We start from the raw sequence: 22,272 nt of genomic DNA on the forward strand, positions 1-22,272 counted from the left end.
CAGTCCAAGAATTTTAACTTTTTTTTCCACTTGACTTCTAATGAAATATACCCTTTTTCCAACCACACCCTGCCCTTCTCCCAAATAAAATGACACCAGAATTCTTTTCAGAGAAGATTGTTGTCAATTAATTTGATTTTCATTTAGTGATTATTCAGAAAAACAGCTGAATGTGTAAATCATAGAATTAATCAAAATCATTTTGTTTTTTTTCAAATATTATATCAGCTGTCTGGCAGTTAGAATAAATTAGAAAGCAGTTCACTGGTGTTTGCTGAGATGAATGATATAATAATGAACTTGTATAGATTGTAAAATACTGTCTCAGTTTTATTTCTGTAACAGCATCAATTTAAACACATCTAGGTTACTGGGAGACAGCAATGAGAAGAAACAAATGGCATTTTTGACCTTTCAGAGATTATGGATTTATTAAAAAAAATGTAAAACAGTTAGTTGCTTAATCAACCCGAAGTCTTGAGGTTAATTTTAACGTTCATGTGATGTTTCCAGGCAACCACAGATAAAAGAGCCCCGCATTTTGAAAATTGCAAGTAGGGCTGTTCTTCATGATGCCAATTGAGTTTCCAAAGGTTATTCATTCAACATTTAGAATAATAATTAGCCAGAATCCAACCAGCTGCCTCTTATATCTGCAGAGGGCAAGTGCAGGAACCCTAATCTGCATTTAAACATGTATTGCATACAGTGGGAACAGTTCAGAAATTGATCATGTTCAGCGGCTTGAGTACTGAGATCCTCACTCCCATTTTGCTGGTCCCAGAATATATGTCCAAGTTTATTTTTAAAGCTGTGTGTTAACTTGGCAAAGGTCTTTATCCTGAGCTGTGCTTGAATACCTGATTGGTTTGAATGCTACAAATGTTTCAGCGGTGAAATCTATGACCAAGTACTGGAGAACTAATTGTTTTCTTGGTTGGGGGGGGGGGGGGGGGGGGGGAGGGGAGCGAAAGTAATGTCAAGTTAGCACATGGTTTATTTTTCCTTATTATTTTTTTCTTCTGTACAATGTAGTTCTGTTCAGAGGGGTGGTTCCTTGAGTGTTGGAAGACTGTTAGTACCCACGAGTATTCTGTGGGAGGCTGTAAGTTTCTTGGAGAGCCACCGTTGATCCTGTCCTTGTCCCATCAGTGTTTCCAGTGACTGAATGGAATCACACAGTTATTCCCACCCTTTGTCCCAAGATCAGCTGAGCTAACTGGAGAAACCAGGGGCTGACTTTGTACCTTGCTTGGCCTGCTTCCTTCAGCACTTTGCCTTTATCTGCTGAGTACTGGGTAGTTGCATTATTTTTCTCAAAATGGTGGTATAGAAACTTAAATGTTACAGAGCAGATAAAGGACAAACACTGAGAACATTGAAGAAGTCTCCATAGAGAAAATGGAATGGAAAGCTTATTTGTTGATCCTGGCTGCATTATAAAATATAAGTATGATAGATAAACTACAGTTTGCTCTGTGTCATTACTAACTTCCAGGTTACAACTGTGCAGACTTGGTTTCTTGCATTGACTTCTATTGTATTGAGATTTATAGGTTGTCTTTGATGGCTTAATCAAAAGGAAGTTTAGTATTTCTCATTGTTGTTCGGCATTCATTGTCATTGAGTAGTACAATCCTCTGTGGCCCTCGTAGCAAATGATTTGTTTTCTTTCTGTTTTCTGTTAAGTGTGTGTAACCTCTGGTGCAGTTGAGGAGCAGGCTGTATTTTAGAACATAGAACAGTAGGGCACAGGAACAGGCCTCTCGGCCCACAATGTCTATGCTGAAAATGATGCCAAACTAATCCCTTCTGCCTGCACATATCCCTATCCATATCCATCCATTCCCTGCTTGTTGATTTATCTAAAAGCCTCTTAAATGTTTGCTTCTACCACTGCTTCTGGTAGCACATTCCAGGCACCTACCACTCTCTGTGTAAAAACAAAGCTTGCCCCGCACATCTCCTTTAAGCCGTACCCTTCTTTTGGAAGCATAAAATTAGAGTGGATTGCCCTGCGATGTTTATTTACTGGTATAAAGTCAAAGAGGAGCAAAGCTGGCTCAGGGACAACTTGCACAATTGTAGGAGGCAGCTGAGACGAGGATTTTAGGGGGAATTATGGTGTTTCAATGATAGAATGCATGCAACAATTTAAGCAAATAGAATCTTCATCAGTAGTTGGAGACATCCAAGTAGAATCCAGATGTTTAGCCACCAAACCATCAGAGAATCCTAAGGACTAGGGATCAGTGCCTTTTGCCCAGTAAACCTGCAGGAATCAGGGTTTGAATTTTTCAGATTTTACCAAAAGTAACTTAAAACCTATTTTAACAAATAGCTTTACAGTTTTATTATGACAAAACTGTGGTGGCAATGTACTTTGTAACATTATCCATTCAATTTGCTTCACGAATGTGGCTTTCAAAAGTCTGTATTGTGCACAGACTTGTGACAATTTGTTTTTGTTTGTGGACACACATTAGCCAATGCTGAATGGGCATGTTGGGAGGGGGAAGAGCTGGACTAGTAGGAACACAAGTGACAATGGACAGCTTTGAATATGCAGTTTCTACTATTTCATTACCAATTTAGTTGGATTTTGTAACAGAATTTGCCAAAAGATTTCTTTTAATTACTGCAAATACCCATTTTTACCAAACAAAGATAATAACAGAGAAATCGCTTCTGAACTGAACTATTTTAAGCCCCAACTATAAGGGACTTGGCACACTGGGTGACTGTTGATTTATTAGGTCAGGAAATTGAGTCAGGAGAGGCCCTCTTACCAAACTCACAGGTTAGATTCACTTTAAAATATCTGTGCATTGTTTAATAGAAAACTTTATTGTATCAACACCCTTACAGAAACCCTGAACTTCTGTTTCTGAAATTGGTTAATTAACTCTTGTAACATTAAAGCCCCTGGGTACTGAATATATCAACTATTGACCCACTAAATACAAAAAACCCTGGAGTAAAGGGATAAATTAATTTTTTTTTCTAAACTCTGCCAAGCCTATGAAGAGGAGAAAAGATGGAAAACCCAGGTCTAAATGTGAAGCAGAATTAAATTTGTCATCTTCATAATTCTGTTTTATGTTGGTGTAATGACCTAGTGGCCTTCAAACCCTGAAACAAAATCTGAATAAATCTACTGCTCTTCATCAACCCCAAGGTCTTCTGGCTCTGTCTGCCAAAAGTCATTGTTCAATGCTACTGCTACTTCAGAATAACATCCAGTGTATTTGTTCCAGAAAAATATAATTTGTTTAGAATCGAGCAAATTCTGATCAATACCAGATGCAGAACAGATGTCTCATTAAAAGCATACTTTCAGATGGAAACTCTTGTCTCCATTATTAGATTCTTATGTTTTTTGTACAACCAGTTATTGTGTATTAAGTGTTCGGGCCAAATTAGAATATTTTCTAATTCTAGGCAATACATTTTAATAAATAGAGCAAAATAACTGCAATTTTAGCTCAATGGAGACTTGCCAATAGCAATCAATTAACTGATTTTTGAACTGGTTAACTGGCATGAGTGCACATTTAGTTCATAGGCCAATGTGTGCATTGTACACAGCAGTCATGTGACCGTCTGTGAGCACAACTAGCCTGACACTTTGTGAAGATAGTCCAGTAAAAATATCCTAAAGATTTCTGTATATTGTTGTGGTTTCTGTCACATTCTTATTTGAAAGGCTTTGCAATTGATGGGTATGTAGGAGAAAAATGCGACAACATTCCATAAGCTTATTTAATTTAAACAAGATTATTTCTTTGCAGTATTTAGAGAAAAATGTGACTTTTTTTCAACTGCATTCCTTTTTAATAACTCAAATTCCAAAAAAGCTAAGCTGTGGTTTTGTGCTTGCACCGCCCACATTTGAGGTTAATTTTCCTCTTCCTATTTGCCATGAGAACTTAGTCCTGGGGTTTGAAGTTGACATTTCCTGGTGCATCTTTGATGGAAAGCCCTTTCCTGAAGTAAGTAGAAGCATGTAAATTTGATAGTAATGGCATTGGAATGATGTCATTCCTGACTTTACTAGGGTTTCTGCCTTGTGTCTGCCACAGGAAAGAATCATTCACAGAAAAGTAGACAGTTAAGAAGGAATGTTCTCTCCTGTATTACATCTACAGGTGGAATTTCTACCTGGGTCAACATCAGTTCGTTCCAGTACTAAGAATATGTTGCTATGGACAGATTTTGCTCAAGTTATCCCATGGAATGGGGAAAAATATGCTCCACTGTGTATATGTGCCTAAATTTCAAACAATCCAAAATATTTATTCTCATCATTAGGAAATCCATACCGTCTTGCTTCCAAATACACTTGCATATGTCAGCATTTAAGCTTAAATGTATTCCATAAGTTACGTTAGTCACATAACACAACATATTGTTGTGCAGCACCTTGTTAGAATTATGAATTTTGAAAATAATTTTCAGCACCAAATGTATAACAAGAAGTGGGAAAATATATTTTCCAAGGCGCTAAACATTCCTTTGCATTTGCTTTGGGCAGTTTAAGGGACAGTGTTGGTAAGTGATCTGAAAAGTAGTCATTTGTACACTTGAACTTAGAACTGTGATTTAGAGAAGATGAAAATAAATATAAAATGGAAGTAAAATTCTGTCTTGGGTACCCATGATGGTTCTTTGTGGTAGTAATCTATGAAAACCAGGAAGTGTTTCATTTCAATCACAAGGTTATAATGGAGCACAATTAGTTTACTCTGTTGAGCAGAAAAATCACAGTCCCAACCTGTATCGTAATTCCTAATTGCTTTTTATTGTTAGCACTCTGAGCAGCCATTGGAGCATTACAGTAGAGCCTTGGCCACACTCGCACCTTATCAGGAGTCAAAATATTGTTGAATGTTTTCTCCCCATCTAATTCCGCAACCCGCCCCCCCCCCCACACACACACACACTCTCTCTCTCTCTCTCTCTCTCTCGCTCTCTCTCTCTCTCTCTCGCTCTCTCTCTCTCTCTCTCTCGCTCTCTCGCTCTCTCTCGCTCTCTCTCGCTCTCTCTCGCTCTCTCTCTCGCTCTCTCGCTCTCGCTCTCTCTCTCTCTCTCTCTCTATCTCTCTATGCAGGCAGAGTTGTTGTGTTCCATAGCTGTGAAGTTGGCCATCGCAGTAGATACTAGAAACTGAACTTGTCAGAGCTGTGTGTGATGCCACACTGTACCTACTGGAAGATACTGGAGAAGAGTTAATAGTTTCAAGAGCATAAACTGCCCATAACCTTCAGTAAAAATTTGGTCATTTACTTCATTGCTGTTTGTGGAACCTACTTTGCAAAACTTGTCTATCTTGTTTGCTCAGTGATCAGCATAATTAATTAGCTATAATTGGCTTGAACACCCCCTGAGAATATATATAATCACAATATGCATCTTTTTCCTGGATTGCCAGTGACTTTAAGGAGCAAGGTTTTGTAGGGAAATGCCAGCAGTTCTGTGCATACTTGCCGGCATTTCCCCATTTAAATGCCAGGAAGTTTGGAATTTTTGTGTCTTTGTACAAGAATGCAGAAGTCCCTGGCTTCTTAATAGCTGCTAAGGTATTTTCCATTACTGAACCCTGCTGATGGGCCCCTGGAGTTGAACAGAGAAGGTTTACCAGAATGTTGCCTGGATTGGAGCTTTCTGGTTATGAGACAATGAATAGGCTGGGTTTTTTCCCCCTGGAGTGGAGGAGGCTGAGGGGTGACATGAGAGAGAAATATAAAATTATGAAGGGGGAGAGATGGGGTAGATTATAATTTTTTTTAACCATAGTGAGTGTATAGGTTTAAGGTGAGAGGTAGAAGGTTCAGAGGGCATTTGAGTAGAAGTGTTTTCATACAGAGGGTGGTTGGAGTCTGGAAGAGTGCTGCCTGAAGAGGTGATGGAAGCAGATACTCTCATGACATTTAAGAAGCATCTAGAAAAGTAGTTAAATCTAATGTGGGTAAATGGAATTAGTTTAGATGGATACAATGAGCGGCATGGACATGGTAGCTTGAAGGACCTGTTCATGTGCTGTACAACTCTATAAATTTGAGGCAGTTCACCAACACTTAGAGTGGGGCATCTGCGGAAGCAGCCTGCTTCACGTTACAGCTGGTGCACTGAAGAAATAGAAGAGTAGACCATTCAGCCCTCGGTAAGATTCAGTGAGATCATGGCTAATCTTTTATCTCAGTGGTACTTTCCTCCACTAACCCTATATACCTTGATTTTTCTAATATCTAAACATCTATTAACTTCTGTTGCATATAATTTTCCATTGATTTCAATTTTTAGTTAGCAGTGTGTTTCAGATGAGCTTGGAGAATGTGTGTAGATAGGAGTGGAGATGCAACTTCACAAGAAAAAAGGGCAACTGCATGGGCAATATTAGATGTTTGGCCTGAATTGTTATCTATATTTTTTTCTTTCCACAGATCCTGCTTGACTAGCTATCTGCAGCATTTTATGTTTCTATTTAAGCTCTTCTGTTAATCAGATAACAGAAAATGGCAAATGGAGGCTATTGCGACAGCATCTGTTCTCTAGAACATTCTGTACATTCCTATAAGACTTGTATAGTCCCAGTATTGAAGCACGTAAACAAGAACCTAAGTTTAGAAGTAAGCTTTAAGACCCGGACATGACATTGTATTGAGTTATGTTGGCATATATTCAAGCTGAGACTTGCTTACACTGTGCTTGAGTTGAGTATTATTGTTCAGAATACAACAACCAATAAATTTAGCACTGACACCTTGATTTTAAATCCATTGTCATGAATGCATTTATATATGGATATTCCAAATGAATATGTAGACAAAAACATAGGAATCTTTTCAGATCAGACATTTTGTAGGTCCAGTTGGGCTTTAATGTACTGAGTGCGTGAGTAAAGGATGGTATGATATTTCTGCAGATGGGCTTGACTAATTACAGCAAGCCTCATCTACAATAAATTATGGAAAATTTCAGTAACCAGGGCACTACTACTATTGAATTTCTTTGCCCCTCTGGATCTGCCTAATGTTTCTACCTCTTTTCCTTTAGCCTGCCTTAAAATGTACCTTTTTGACCAAGCCCTCTTCCATAATCAGTAGAAATTTTCAATTTGCATTTGGATGTTTTGTTTTTGCTAAAAATGTTATATAATTGCAAATTATTGTTGGTGTATGGGGTGATGAGGGGGGAAGCAAAGGACCAACTAACTGCATGATGATAATTGTTGAAGGTCAATTTACCACTTAACAGTGTAATTACCATTAGAGTGTGTCACAATTTAAAAACATGACAGATAAATGGTATGCAAGTGCTGTCATTTCAACATGTCCTTTTCTAGTAGTATGAAGTGTAGGTACTGACATTTTAAGATTGGTATTCACTTTGAAGTGTTTTGTGCAAGTTTTTTTATTACAATGGGGATATGTCAGAAGATCATTTGTAATATCAAATGTTAGCAGAAATAAATTCAAATGAGAACTGTTAATGCTTTGTAAGGTTGGGATACTTTACAGATATTCTCTATTACAAAGTGCATACGACTGACTTCTAAGTTGCTTCTGTGTAATAGACCTTGCATGTGCTGGGGTTAATGGATTTCATTTTCAAAGCCTTCATTTACTGACAGCATTGCCTACCTCATTATTTTATTTTGAAAGGTGAGAATGGATGTGGCCTCTTTATATAGCAACATTTTTTTTTACATTAACATGAGAAATATTTAAAGTTAAAATTATAATTATTAATAACAAGATGAAAGAATTATGGAAGTTGGGGTGAAACAGCATCCATGGAGAAATAATTAATGTTTTGGGTTGATGACATTTCATCAGACTGGGAATAGTCAAAGATGAAACAAACTTTAGGATACAGAGAAATAGCGAAGGGAAAAGAGCACGACTCCAAGCTTCCAGTTGGCTGTCCTTTAGTTCTGCTCCTTATTTCTGCCTGGGAACATTGTTCTAGAGATTTTCAGATAATGAGCATTTTCAACATTCACTCTGTTTCTCTGGTAATTTCAGATTATTATTCTAATTAATTAAATCTCTTCCAGACTGACCTTTTGTTCCTCATTACCTCCATCATTTGCCTTAGAATAATACCGTTTGTCATTTATTCTATCTTGCCTTCCACTCCTTCACAGACTTTCTGCACTCTTTCCTTCACCACGTCTTAAAATGTCTTACCTCTAACTATTCCCAGTTCTGAAGAGAAGTAATCAATCTGAGAAGTTAACTCTCCATACATGCTGCCAGACCAGCCAATTATTTCCAGCAGTTTCTGTTTTTATTTTCAATTTTCACATATCCATTGTGTCGTAATTTATACTGCTAAGTGGAAACCACAATTCCTATTGACTGATTTTCTCACCTGAGACATCCTTATCAATGAAACAACCACAGTTTGCATTTTTATAGCATCCCAAATAGAAAAGCATCCCAAACCATTTCAGAGAGGTGTTAACAGCCAAAACCAGCTAAGGGAAGAGATATTAGGACCCTACTATGAACCTGGCTGCTAGGTAATTAAAAGCCAGTCACTGTTGGTCACACAATGGTGAAGAGAATCTATTAGTGGGATCCACAAGGATCTTTATAGGTAGAACCACATGTAGGTGTATCTCCTATTCAGAAATGGCAATGATTCAACATCTGGCTCACTGGGTGCTGTGCCCACAGCCAGCCCCCACCCCCACCCCCCCGGCGCACTGAGACCCAGGTTCCTGTGCCTACCCCCCCCCCCCCCCAAATGCACTGGGGCCCTGGTTCCCACGCTCCGTGTCACACACCAAGGCCACAGTTCCCTCACTCACTTTCAACTTACCGAATTCACTGGATAATTTATTATTCTACTAGGTAACATCCAAAAATAATGAATTCAAAACATTTTGCATTATTAATAGAATAACATCGAATAGTCTGGAAAATCGGTTAGTCTGGTGCCACTAAAGTCCTGAATATGTTGGATTAACTGAACTTCACTGCAGCTAGAATGTAAGAGTGAATGATTCTAGGCTACGTCTTTGATAAATGCTTCCACTTGTGGTAGCCTATAACACTGGGTCCCAACCTTTCTGAATGAATGGCAAGTGTGATTCTATGACTCCAAGGGCAGGCCCACTGCTTTTAAGGAACTGAAGCTATCCTGGGATCCACTAGCAGCTCTGCAGCTAGGGTATCTACCATGGAAAGTATATTCTTATTTTGTTTAACCTTCTTGGTGAATGTTCATATTGAAATACCTTGGTGTTATTCAAATATCATGGGCCCCCTGAAGTCTCTGGCAACCCACCCCTCTCATTCTGAAGGGATTATGCACTCCAGGTTGAAAACTGACCCAAGATTTAAAAAAAAGAAAATGCTGGAAATACTCAGCAGGTCAGGCCACATCTGTGGGAAGAGAAAACTGACCTACTGTATTTGGGGGAAATAATTCTTAAAGGCAAAGTATTAAGGAGATGATTTCATTGTTTCGAACTTTATTTCTGAATAAGATACACCTTGATAAAATTATTTACTATTTTCTCCCTGCAAATACTGTTTATAATTGTTGTCCAGTTTGATAATTACAGTATTTTTGTTCAATTGTAGATGGATCTATCTGTTGAAGCCTTGTATAGCATTATGCAAGAGCGACAGAAGCGATATGCCAAATATGCTGAACAAATACAGAAGGTTAATGAGATGTCAGCCATACTACGCCGCATACAGATGGGCATAGATCAAACTGTCCCATTAATGGAGAAACTTAATAGCTTATTGCCAGAAAATGAAAGACTTGAACCTTTCAGCATGAGAGCTGATAAAGATATAAAGTACCAGTAGCCAATGAAAGTTATATCTCCACCCTCTGAATTCCACTGGATTTGTGCAGACATCTATGATTTAGATATTAAGTCAGCTGAAGCATCATGCATTTCCAGGTGTATTGAGCCTTGATTGTAATGTACTTGTCTCCCAGAATTGTCTGGATTGCAGAGTAATAGCTCATGGGAAATAACATTTCAATTCTAGTGTACCAGCTATTAAATGTTGCTGGTGTGGACAGTGTCATCTGTTATTGCAGGTTGTGCTTTATTCAAAATGGTTTTGAGAGACTTAAGCTGTCTGGGGATAAACATTTGCACCACTACACATCAGTTAGTATTGCAATTGCCACAATTAAATCAATTTGAATTAATGCATGCAAAAGGACATGGCATTCTCTTTTTTCAAAGCTTCATCACTTAAGTGTTTATTGATGTTTTGCAGCACATTTATATTGATTATATGTGCCTTGTGTATATATCTGATACCTTGTTTTAATAAAGCTGTCAATTGTGTTTAGGTAATTTATATATCCACCTCCTGTAGTATGCCTCAGGAACTTGAATATTGCAAGTTAGTAAATATGTAGTTTTGTGACTGTTCCCAGAGATTTCTAAATTCAGGTTTTATCCATTAGGCTCTCCTTTTGTGAAAATTTGGAATAATTTCCAACTATCAGGTAATTTACCAGTTTGTAAAAGAGTCCAAATATGCTAAAAATGAGTCTTGCAGTTCACTGTAAACTAAGATGTGCAGTAATTTTAGTATGAACAAAACAGGTAAGGTAATTTATTATTTTTGTCTCAGTACTTTAATATTAAATTCATAAATATTAAAATGTGTTGCTTATACTACATACTGCTAATATTTATTATAGTTTTGTATGGCACTTTAACAAATCTCATCTTTAATGACTGGTAGCTTGAGCTTAATTGTAACTGCAGTTCCTAGTTTTAAAAGTTTCTGAAGGTGAATGAAGCTGCAGTGAACTGTAAATAACATTTCCTTAAATTACATGTAGCTACTTAGTATCTATGCTATTTCTGGTTCTTAGTTCTGTGATCAGTAAGAAATGGACATTTCCCCTTTTTTTGTAAATTTCTCCAGATGGATGGGGGCAGAAGTAAATTAATTTTGTTTTTACATTTAGGATACTTCTGATCTCTGAAACTGCTCATCTCAAAATTAGAATTTGAAAAGGGAAAATAATCAAATTTTTACATGCAACACATTGTTTCCAATGAGCATTCCAGAAAGGAATGATCAATACCGTGCATTTCAGTGTTGAAACTTTAAAACAAACTTGTAGATAGCTTGCCAAGTTTGAGTCACCATGCATCATTATCCACAATTTTACCTTCAGGTATCAAATGTTTGACTGGTTGAAGCAATGAAATGCAAAATTCTTCTTGCAACTCATTCTTTTTTGTATTGTTTAATGTATATTGTCTTTGCCTTATGTTCTCTAGCTGTGGAAGTACTTTATTATTTTCTCTATATAGTATATTTTGTGCATTGTACATTTTCAAACATTTAAAGAAACAGCTTGAGCAATTTTCCAGCCGCCTACATAACAATTTGACATATTATGTAAATCACACATGTATAACAGGTACCATCTCAGATTTTATTTCAACAGATGCTCAACATTTCACCTGGTTGAGCAACACGTTATCCATAGACAGCTCTCATACATTACACATTTGAACAAAATAGTTCCACCATGCACAGACACTTTGTACCATCCTGAACAAGTTTCCAGCACTTTTCCACAAGAGGACACCCACAAGCATCCTTCCTACCTGCAACTCATGCACTCTGCATAGAATTCACATGTTTCATTTACATCTCTACTTGATTTTGATACTATCCTCATTTATCTGATCAAAGTTAAATGTACACACAGACATTTTCTCAGTGCTAATTTAGCTGTCCAAATTGGGTTTAAATTCAAACCTAGCCAAAAACTGTAAATCTCGTCTGTATCAAGACTGACCTGAGATCTGATTTGCTGAATACCTACTTACAGTATAAGCTTTAAATTTGAGGTATTTGCTCTAAGCAGCACTGACACCTTATCTATCCATAAATTCAAATCAAGATAGTTACACCATTTATGTACAGATGCAAAGAAATTTGCATTGAAGCTATGACTACACACAGAAATCCAGATTCTGCCAGCTTGTCTGGAATTTAAAACAAAGATCTCCATAGAACTTGGCTCAGTCTTCGGAGGCAAAGTGCATTTTTGGACATTTATTTAATGATAACTGGGATTTTTCCAAATGTGTAAGGAAAGCCTGACAATTATGCATCATTGCATGGATTAGATAAGAAATGTGTGTTCAATTAAATGATGAACAAACAAAGCATTCAAGCAACAATTTATGTCCCTGGTTGAAGCTGTGATTCTGTTTTAGGGAAACTATATACCTGCGAATCACCACAGTTTGCATTTTAACATTTCCTCAGGAAACTTCGATGATCTCCATACTACCGGAAAAGCTGGATTGACTTCCAATTTTTCTTAGGTCCTCCCGGGACCTGCTTTCATTCATGCCTTCCTCAAATTCCATTTGGCAGCTGCGTCGTTTGTACTGTTTTTCAAATGGGCTTTCCTCATGCCAGCTGCGCCTGGAATCTCGACGGTCACAGTGTTTCTCACGCCGGCGCACTGTCCCCGACTGATCACAGCCTGATGGTAATTGACTACAGCTAAAGGCTGAGTAAGCTGTTGCACCACTAAATAGCGCAGAACTTGACAAAAAGCGAGGAGATTGGCCTGCTAGTGCTTCAGTTGCGAAGTACCAGGTGTTGGCCAACGATGCAGTTGATGTTTGAGGTGAGATTATGTCCGAGTGCCATCCTTTCAGTCCCAGTCCCGCTGCAGAGGTTGCTAAATGTTGTTGGCTACCAGAAAGATCCAGTAGAAAGTTTGTTCTGTAGTTATCCTCCATGCTTCCACTTCTGTGCAGTGGGTAGAGCAGTGTTCTGGGTACTGTGGTTTGTGCTGATGGAATAACTGTACTACTTGGTGTTCCTTGTTCCCATATGGTTTGTGTTTGCTTTGTGTTTACATCCATCACAGTGGGTTTAATGTGTTCTGGAAGCTGCTCCACTTCTGTCTGAGCTGATGAATAGAAACAGAACCTGCTTGATTCACCTGCATTTGATTCCTTCCCAGGACCGTAACTGCCTTCCGAACAAGCAGCAATTGGTGCAGAACTAGCACCTCCACTGCTCACAGGATATGATACAGACCTTATGTCCAATGAAAATGAGCGTTTCAGCCGGTTGTTGTCCTCTAATCTGTCAACCGACAGGCTAAGTCCATTGATTTCTTGAGCCAAAAAACATTCTCCTTCCACGTTGGAAACAGTGGGTTCCATAAGTGCGGATAAAGGTATAGCAGGTGCAATGGGGTTCTGATCCATAATGGCTGAGGTAGTGGAGGGTTGCTTCTCTAGTGCTGTCTCGAAAGAAACACAGTCATGGGCCAATCTCTGTTCCACAGGTCTCTCCAACTGCAGGAGTTTTAATTTGCTAATAGTTCCTGTTTGGCCAGGCTGAGCCTTCAACCTTTTCTCAAAATCCAGCAATTGGCCAAGAAAGTTAAAGTTGGGTGAAATGGTTGGCCTCTTCTCCTTGACAAATCTTAAAAACACAAATGTAATTTCTTAATGGTACTCGACACAGACAGCATGGGCCAAAGGACCTATTCCTGTGCTATGCTGTTCTAAGTTCAATATCTCATTTATGAAGCAGGCTCCAGAAAATCACTTTTTCAAAAACAATTAAGGGTATCATATTAAACTAACAATGCTTTAAACTTGGTAATCAGGTCTCTGAAAATTGAGGCATATTTAAAAGTATCATTGCAATATGTAGATAGATACTACAGAGGAAGAGACCACAATGAGACAATATTGTATGGAGTTTGAGAGGCACAAATCAGTTGGAAACTAATCCCGAGTTTAAAATCAAATAAGTTCTACAGGTATAATGGCTGCATAGCCTAACATAACATAGATTGAGAAGGTTTTCTCTGTTGATAATGGTAAGCATTTAAAGAAACAATTAGTAAAATGACCCATCCATGGCTAAGGAGGAAAACCATAATATTAATCTCAATCAGTAGAAAACCTGAGGACAGAATTATTTTAGGAACCTATAATAAATAACCAAAACATTTTAATAAGTTATGAGTAATGATTCCTTTTCTTTTAACACTAACCAATAGATGTAATCTTTAACTGTGATGTCTGTAGAAATATAAACTATCTTTGATCAGTACAGTCATCCCATTTATGAATACACAGTAACCAAGTGTGTTTAATTATCATTGATCTACAGACATTCTACCACCATGCTCAAGAGGTTTGCTTTGTTCATCTATCAACTCCTACTCTTTCCATACCATTTGCTATTTGTCCCTCTTAATTCCTATACACTATCTCTCTACTGCAGCCCAATTTTCTTCCCTATGCCAAATTAAATTCAACTCTCCCCACATCACTGGTTAACATCCCCAGGATGTTCAGAACCTTGCCACTTTGGCTGCTACCCATTTTACTCATACAGGTCACTTCTGTTTCAGAACTGGTTCCAATGCCATAGGAAGCTGAACTATCTGCACTATTTTCTCCAGTCTTGAAGCAAAGGCTTATTTTTTTCTATCATTCCCACTCTCATTTGGTAGGAAGGCAAAGATTATCAAATCCTTCCCCCCACATTCTGAACACTACCTGAAGGACTTTGAACTTTTACATACCTATGTCAATAATTCCAGTATAGACTACAATTTACAGCTATTCTCTTCCTTTTCCAGAAAACCAAGTAGTTGAAATCTGTTTGTTTAGTTTCTTTATTGATTGCAGTTCCAACTACCAGTGAGTTTACCTTCAGCTATCTTATCCCACCTACCAATTTGCTTCTGTTTTCAATGCTTTTGAATTTTCATATGGGAAGACTGTGGGCATGAAATTTACTATGTCCCCTTCTGCATTGCTGACACCTGTTCCACAAATAGCAATTAGAGCAGCAAGAGCAATCTACAAAGCCCAAGACAACCTCTGATAAATTATGAGAGCCAAGAAAACTACCTGATCTCATCATTAGTGAACTCAGGGAGATTTTATGATAATATGCTTCATCCCAAGCAAAAGAACTTGACTGGCTTGTACCTGACCCTGGTTCCTGATAAATTAAGTCGAGTGACATTATGTGGCTACCTCCTAATACACTCTAAAGTTGCCGAGCAAGATACTCAATATAAGACAAGTGCTATAGAATAACATCATAAACAAAAAGTATCTGACAATCAGAAATTAATGATCAGAACATATCTTGTATAGTCTCAGCCTCAGTGACCTAGCCCGACATTTGGGGATGGTGCCTCTCAGGCTTTTCAAGCAATAGCCAGGTATAACTATATTCACAGAATCATAATTATCCTCAAGTTCCAGACTTCTCTATCATCACCCCAGGATATTTCTTTTCATTGAGCCATTTGAGCATTCCCAACTATGGTGGAGCCCAAAGGACAAGCTAAAATAACTAGTTGATGAATGCATTCATTACTCCCATTAAAGATACCAAAATCCAGCTAGTTCTTCACATCTGTAAGACAGAATATTGTTGCATCAGAACTAGATACAGAAACTAGCCATGCTATTCCAGTGCATCTAGGATACTAGTATCTAACAAAGTAACCTGGTATGACCTATCACAAAAGACAGAACAGATCCAACTTAACCACTTAAAAGGCTCATTCCTAACTATTAGCAAAGTGATTCAAAGTATCACCAATAGTGCTAGCACTCCAAAACTGTCTCCAAGGATTGGAATCAAGGTTTGACTACTGCCTAGCTAAAACATGTAACTAACCTTTTACCATTCTCTAAATTTGTTATTATTAACTCACCTAATGAGTCAGTAACAAAGCCTTGGGGGGGGGGGGGGGGGGGGTAAAAAAAAAAATCATGTCATTGCTAACATAATACCTCTTACCTATATGCTTCATCTAATGACATATCCATCCTCTTCATTATATAAGCAATAGCAATGGTGGCAGAACGGGAAATTCCAGCCAAGCAGTGCACCAACACACAGCCATTTGATGCCTTTGCTTTCTCTAAAAACAAGTTGATGAAGGAATGTTATTCACAACACTGAACTCTTAACTCTTGTGATTACTATGTTATTCACTATGCCCCAAGTTTCTTCACACCATTACCCAGTTGCAAGAATATGTAGGTAACCACATGTGATGCCTCAAACTTTGTCTTTAACATGCACAAGGCAACTTTGCAAATTTCTTGTTCTAGTAATAGAAAGAAGTTTTGGCATCATAACAGGGGGGAGGGGGGCGGGGGTGGAGTCTGAAGGAAGCATTCTGATACCAATGGGAGTTGGCTTAATTTCCATAATTCAGGGGAGCTGAAATATAGCTTTAGTAAACAAACTGACTGGTCACATCTAGCAGAAACTGGATAAATAACACTATTCAGTTAAACAACTGATATTCTTTGGAAAGTGTGCACAGCAGGAATTTTTATATTTAATGCAAAAATACAAAATATTAAAACTATTTACAAGCCAGTTAAAAGTTAACAGGGAGACACATTTGCTTCACTTAAAACTGAGAAATTATTTAAATCAACTATATTCTTTCAATACAACAAAATACACTGATTCAGGCTGCATATCACCCTGAAAATGTATTTGTTCAGAAATCAAATTAATTCTGCAAAGGTTTTGCAGGTTTCACCTCGACAGAAAAATAATTACTCCTGTGATTACTCTGAGTTCCTGATCTCAGTGTTTTGAAGCAGCTTCTCTCATCTTCTGGTAGCACGCCAAAGAATGACAATTATAATCAAAAATCTTAAGTAAAACCATTAAGCAGCAATTAGCAAAATTAGCTTTTAAAGAAATGTTAAAAATCAACACAGAAGCCCCAACTGACCTATAAATTCAACTGACTTGTCAAGCCAAGGCAGGATCTTCTCAGAAAAGCTGTCATTTACTGGAACTCGTAGAAAATGACTCTCTGGGATAAAGTCAGGTTTTGGGCATGTATTACTTGCATTGAGTACGTAGCCAATATCAATCTGCTGCATTAGCTCCTATATTTGAAGGAAAATATAATGCTTGTAAATACTATGGAACTTTAGTCAGTGCCACTTAAATAGAAGTATTGCCTCTTAGAATCATAATAAGCCTTGGAACAGAATGAAGCCATGCCATCCATCATGTCTGTGCTTGCTGTAAAACAGTTAGTCTAATCACGCTTTCCAGCTCTTCATCCATATCCTTTCAGCTTACAGGACTTCAGGTGCATATCCAGGAATTTCATAAATAGAAAAAGGATTCCTTTCTCTACCATCTGTTTTATGGTGAGTTTATGACCCTCTAAACCCTCATTTTAAAAAAATCTCCATAATTCAATTCAAATGAGTTTTATTTGGCAAAATTCCATTATAATTGTGATATACAAAATTAGTTGTGGAAATACTTTTACTATATTTTCAATTCATGTAATGACATAGTTATCTAAAATAAATAGAAAATGTCTGCCACATTTGCAGAAAGATGTTTTAACTACAGCGGATTGGATGAGATCGTTCCCCTCTTACCTTGTTCAACACATCTCGTTGGCAGCCAAGGTAAAGATGAGGAAGAATTCGAGTTGGACCAGTGTTGGTTACTGGTAAGCATGGCTGGGAAATGCTTGTAGGCACCAGAGAGGATTTTCCTTCACACAGGCCACAGAAACTAGAAGAAAATGTGGCAAATCCACCTACCAAATAATTAGAATGCAAAAACGTTAACAGTTATGAAAAGGAAAAGCCATCTTCAAAACCGTGCACAGAACTCAATTTCACTTCCATCCCTGTTTGCCATATTATCTGTATTACAATATAATGCATTTGTGTCTCATTCCTTGTGGCTTTCACAAAGCCCATCTAAACAAATAGAACAATACAGCATTGGACAGGCCATTCAGCCCACGATGTTGTACTGATCTTGATGCCAATTTATACTAAATGTCCTCCTCCTGTGTATCATCCATATCCTTCCATTCCCTTCATATTCATGTGTCTATCTAAAAGCCTCTTGAACTCCACCAAACTGCCTGCTTCCACAACTACCCCAGTAACCCATTCCAGGCATCCACCACTCTCTGCGTAAAAAATACTTGCCTCTCGCATCGCCTTTATACTTTCTTCCCCCTCTTCCCCCCCAACCTTAAAGCATGTCCTCTGGTGTTTCACATTTCTAACCTGGGGAAAAGATCCTGACTGTTTACCTTATCTATGCCTCTCAGAATTTAAAAAACCTCTATCACATCTCCCTCAGCCCCCAATGATCTAAGGAGAACAACACAAGTTTGTCCAACCTTTCCTTATAGCTCATACCCTCTAATCCAGGCAGCATTCCTGGTAAACCTCTCCTGCACCCCTTCCACAGTCTCCGCATCCTTCCTATAACAGGGCGACCAGAACTGCCCACAATACTCCAAGTGTGGTCTGACTAAAGTTTTATATAGATGCAGCATGACTTCCTTACTCTTATACTCAACACTCCCACCAATCAAGGCAAGCATTCCATATGCCTTCTTTACCACCTTATCCACTTGTGTAGCCACTTTCAGTGAACTATGGACCTGGACCCCAAGATCCCTCTGTACCTCAATGCTATTAAGGGGCTACCATTAACTGTATACTTTCTTCTTTTGTTTGACCTCCTAAAGTGCAACACCTCACTCTTACCCAACACCCTAACTCCATCTGCCACTTCTCTGCCTATATCTGTAATTGATCTACATCCTGCTGCATTCTTTGATAGTCCTTTACACTGTCCATAACTCCCAATCTACATTTTCATCCAAATCATTGATATACATCACATAGAGGTCCCAGCACTGATTCTTGCAGAACACCACTGGTCACAGACCTCCTGTTGGAATAACAGCCTTCGACCCCTACTCTGTCTAAGGGCAAGCCAGTTCAGAATCCAAACTTGAAATTTACCCTGGATCCCATGCATCTTTATCTTCTGAATCAACCTACCATGAGGGACCTTATCAAATGCCTTACTAAAGTCCATGTAGATAACTTTCACTGCCTTACCCTCATCAAGCACCTCTGTCACCACCTCAAATATTCAATCACGTTGATTGTCCCTATGCAGGCCATGCTTTTCCAAATGTGCACAAATCCAATTCCTCAGTATCCTCTCCAATAGCTTCCCTACCACTGACATGAGGCTCACTGGCCTATAGTTACCTGGATTATCCCAATTTCCCTTCTTGAACAAAGGAACAACATTTGCTACTCTCCAGTCCTCCAGGACCTCGCCTGTTGTTGATGAGGACACAAAGATCCTTGTAAAAGCCACAGCTATCTCATCACTTGCTGCTTTCAATATTCTGGGATATATTCCATCAGGCCCTGGGAACTTATCCACCTTAATGCTTTTCAGAAGACCCAGCACTATCTCCTCCTTAATCTCAAAATGTCCCAGCATATTAGCAGTGCCCCACTGTTTTCACTATCCTCCAATTCCTTCTCCTAGGTAAATACCAACGCAAAGTATTCATTTAGTACTTCAGCCACTTGCTCTGACTCCAAACACAAATTCCTTCCTTTCTCCTTGAATGGACCTACCCTCTCCTTAGTGATCCTCTTTTTCTGAATACAAGTATAAAATATGTCAGGATTATCCTTGACCCTGCTCGCTGAAGACATTTCATGGCCTCTTTTGGCCTTCCTAATCACCTGCTTGAGCACTTTTCTGCTGTCTTTATATTCCGCAAGGGCCCAGTCTGATTTTAGCTTCCTAAACCTTATATGTGCTTGCTATTTCTTCCTGACTAAATTTAGGATCTCTCAGGTTATCCAAGCTTCCCTTACCGTACCATCCTTGTCCTTACTCCTTACCAGAACATGCCAATCCTGAGCTCCGCTCAACTGGTCTTTAAGCAACTCCAACATGTCAGATGTGGACTTGTCCGACAGCAGCTGCTCCCAATCAACGCCCCTTGGCTCCTGTCATATCCTGTTGTAATTTGCCCTCCCCCAATTTACTACCTTCCTGCAAGATCCAATTTTATCCTTACCCATAACAATCTTAAAATGTAATGAGTTGTGATCATTATTCCCAAAATGTTTATCCACTATCAGGTCTGGCACCAGGCCTGACTCATTTCGCAAAACCAGGTCCAGTATGTTCTCTCCTCTGGTTGGACTCTCCATATACTGTTTCAAGAACCCTTCTTGGATGCACCAAAGAAATCACGTCCCATTTAAGCTTCTTGTATTAAGGAAGTTCTAGTCAAGACTGGGGAAGTTAAAGTCCCCCACAATGATAACTCTGTTGTTTCTGCACCTTTCCATAATCTGTCTACATATCTGTTCCTCCACCTCTTGGTGGCTATTGGGGGGCCCATAGTAAAATCCCATCAGCATAATTGCACCCACCCTATTTCTGAGCTCCACCTGAATTGCCTCTGTAGTGCAACCCCTCCACCTCTTTTACCCCGCTATCACATCTAAAACAACAAAACCAGTCCTGTCGCTCGTGCATCTAGGTCTCTATCAACAGCATCATAATTCCATGTACTGCTCCAGGCTCTAAGTTCATCCTCCTTACCCACAATACTCCTAGCGTTAAGGTAGACACATTTCAGCCCACCAGTGCCACCATGTTTATTAGCCTGCCCCTTGTTGTCCTTCCTTTCAGTCTTTCTTGCCCTCAACCTTGCCACCTGTTACCCAGCTGCTGTGGTTCCCATCCCCCTGCCACCCAACTTAATGTAAATGTAAAACCAACCCAACCTAATTTTTCCCCCCTTTTCCAAAGCATTGTGGAATTTACCCTCTATTCTAGAAACTGGGCTCAAGATTTGTCCCCAGTCTCCATCACCAAAGTCAGGATTGGTCCTAATTCTCCTAATCTAGCAGGACAAGGTTTAGAAACTACTAAAATTAAATTTTTGACTTGATACCCTTTCCTAATTCACACTTTGCCTAAAAATACAATAGCATGACTCCCTGCCCCCAAGGTAATAAATTGAAAATACATTTTCTTTCCCAAAGTGAAAAACAATAATGATTATACTCTGGTTGGTTTACTGCACTCCAGCAAATCCAAAACAAAAAAAACTTAGTTAAGTTCATCCTGTTAATCATTAACCTATTTAAATAAACAGATCTGTGTTAGCTCTACACCAGCCATAACTGGAGTATTTGAGGGGCCAGATATGAAGTGTATCCAGCCTTTCACCCACATTATGAATACCCTGGGCTTAATGCCAATTCCGTGGTGGAGTGAAAGGTTAGATGCACCTGCATCTTACCAGCACATCCCATGGTTCCATGTGCAGAAGTCCAGAGCATTCAGGCACACACTGCACTCAACAGACCCCAAATTTGTATTAAGATCTAATTTTCCCCACAATAATTCTTACATTCTATTATATAGTTCATTTGTTATAAAATCATACATTTTAAACATACTAATCTCTACTTCCCTGGTTGGCAGTCTTAGATAACTGATGGTGTCCCTTCTTACATGTCTCAATAACATGTTCACATGAGCATGCCAAGTCTGAAGAAGTGATTACCTCAATACAGATCAATCTTCTTCAGTCAAGAGCTGATACAGCTTAGATCTGTTTGAATTAATCTTTCACATTAAAAACATTTCACATGTGGTTCACTGCATACATTAATGAAAATGGACCAATTGTAAATAAACTGGAGACATTTTAGATCCATGAACTTATTTAAGGATTCCTGGTATAGTAGACAAGCTATTCTCCCAAAATACAACCAAAAGAAGTACAACCGAAGAAGGCATGCCAGCAGCTCTACTTTGTTAGGGGTTGGAGGAGATTTGGTACATCACCAAAGACTCTTGCAAATTTCTATAGATGGTGGAGAACATTCTGACTGGTTGCATCACAGCCTGGTACGGAGGATCCAATGCACAGGATCGCAAGAGGCTGCACAGGGTTGTAGACTCAGCCAGCTCCATCACGGGCACACTCCTCCCCACCATCGAGGACATCTTCAAGAGGCGATGCCTCAAGAAGGCAGCATCCATCATTAGGGACCACGCCATCTGGGACATGCCCTCTTCTCCTTACTACCATCATGGAGGTGGTACAGGTGCCTGAAGACCCACACTCAACGATTGAGGAGCAGCTTCTTCCCATCATCAGATTTCTGAACAGTCCATGATCCCATGAACACCACCTCATTGTTCCTTTTTTTTGCACTATTTATTTTGTAATTTATAGTTTTTTTTTAAAAATGTTTTTGCACTATACTGCTGCCGCAAAACAACACATTTCACTTCATATAGACAGTAATAAACCTAATCCTGAGAAATATTTCTCAGCAACAGTAAGCAGGAAGACAGTAACTTAACTACCTCACTACATACTCTTTAC

General features: G+C 38.8%; 2 protein-coding genes across 5 annotated transcripts in view; one reads left to right on the forward strand and one right to left on the reverse strand.

Moving 5' to 3' along the window:
- Window positions 1-11,274, forward strand: part of borcs5 (BLOC-1 related complex subunit 5) — a 47,678-nt gene extending 36,404 nt beyond the window's left edge. The window contains exon 5 of the mRNA XM_052030366.1: window positions 9,597-11,274. Within this exon, the coding sequence (XP_051886326.1) occupies window positions 9,597-9,830 (234 nt within the window). The 3' untranslated portion in view covers window positions 9,831-11,274. The remainder of the gene's footprint in view (window positions 1-9,596) is intronic.
- Window positions 11,275-11,418: 144 nt separating this feature from the next.
- The window catches only part of dusp16 (dual specificity phosphatase 16), a 57,069-nt gene continuing 46,215 nt past the window's right edge, over window positions 11,419-22,272 (reverse strand). For all 4 annotated transcript variants that reach the window (XM_052030362.1, XM_052030361.1, XM_052030363.1 and 1 more), the window contains 4 exons: window positions 17,450-17,613; window positions 16,780-16,939; window positions 15,822-15,945; window positions 11,419-13,466 (listed from right to left, as the gene is read on the reverse strand). In XM_052030362.1, coding sequence (XP_051886322.1) covers window positions 12,281-13,466; window positions 15,822-15,945; window positions 16,780-16,939; window positions 17,450-17,613 — 1,634 coding nt within the window. In that variant the 3' untranslated portion in view covers window positions 11,419-12,280. The remainder of the gene's footprint in view (window positions 13,467-15,821; window positions 15,946-16,779; window positions 16,940-17,449; window positions 17,614-22,272) is intronic.

This window comes from Pristis pectinata, chromosome 15, assembly GCF_009764475.1.
Source record: "Pristis pectinata isolate sPriPec2 chromosome 15, sPriPec2.1.pri, whole genome shotgun sequence".
Classification (NCBI taxonomy): domain Eukaryota; kingdom Metazoa; phylum Chordata; class Chondrichthyes; order Rhinopristiformes; family Pristidae; genus Pristis; species Pristis pectinata.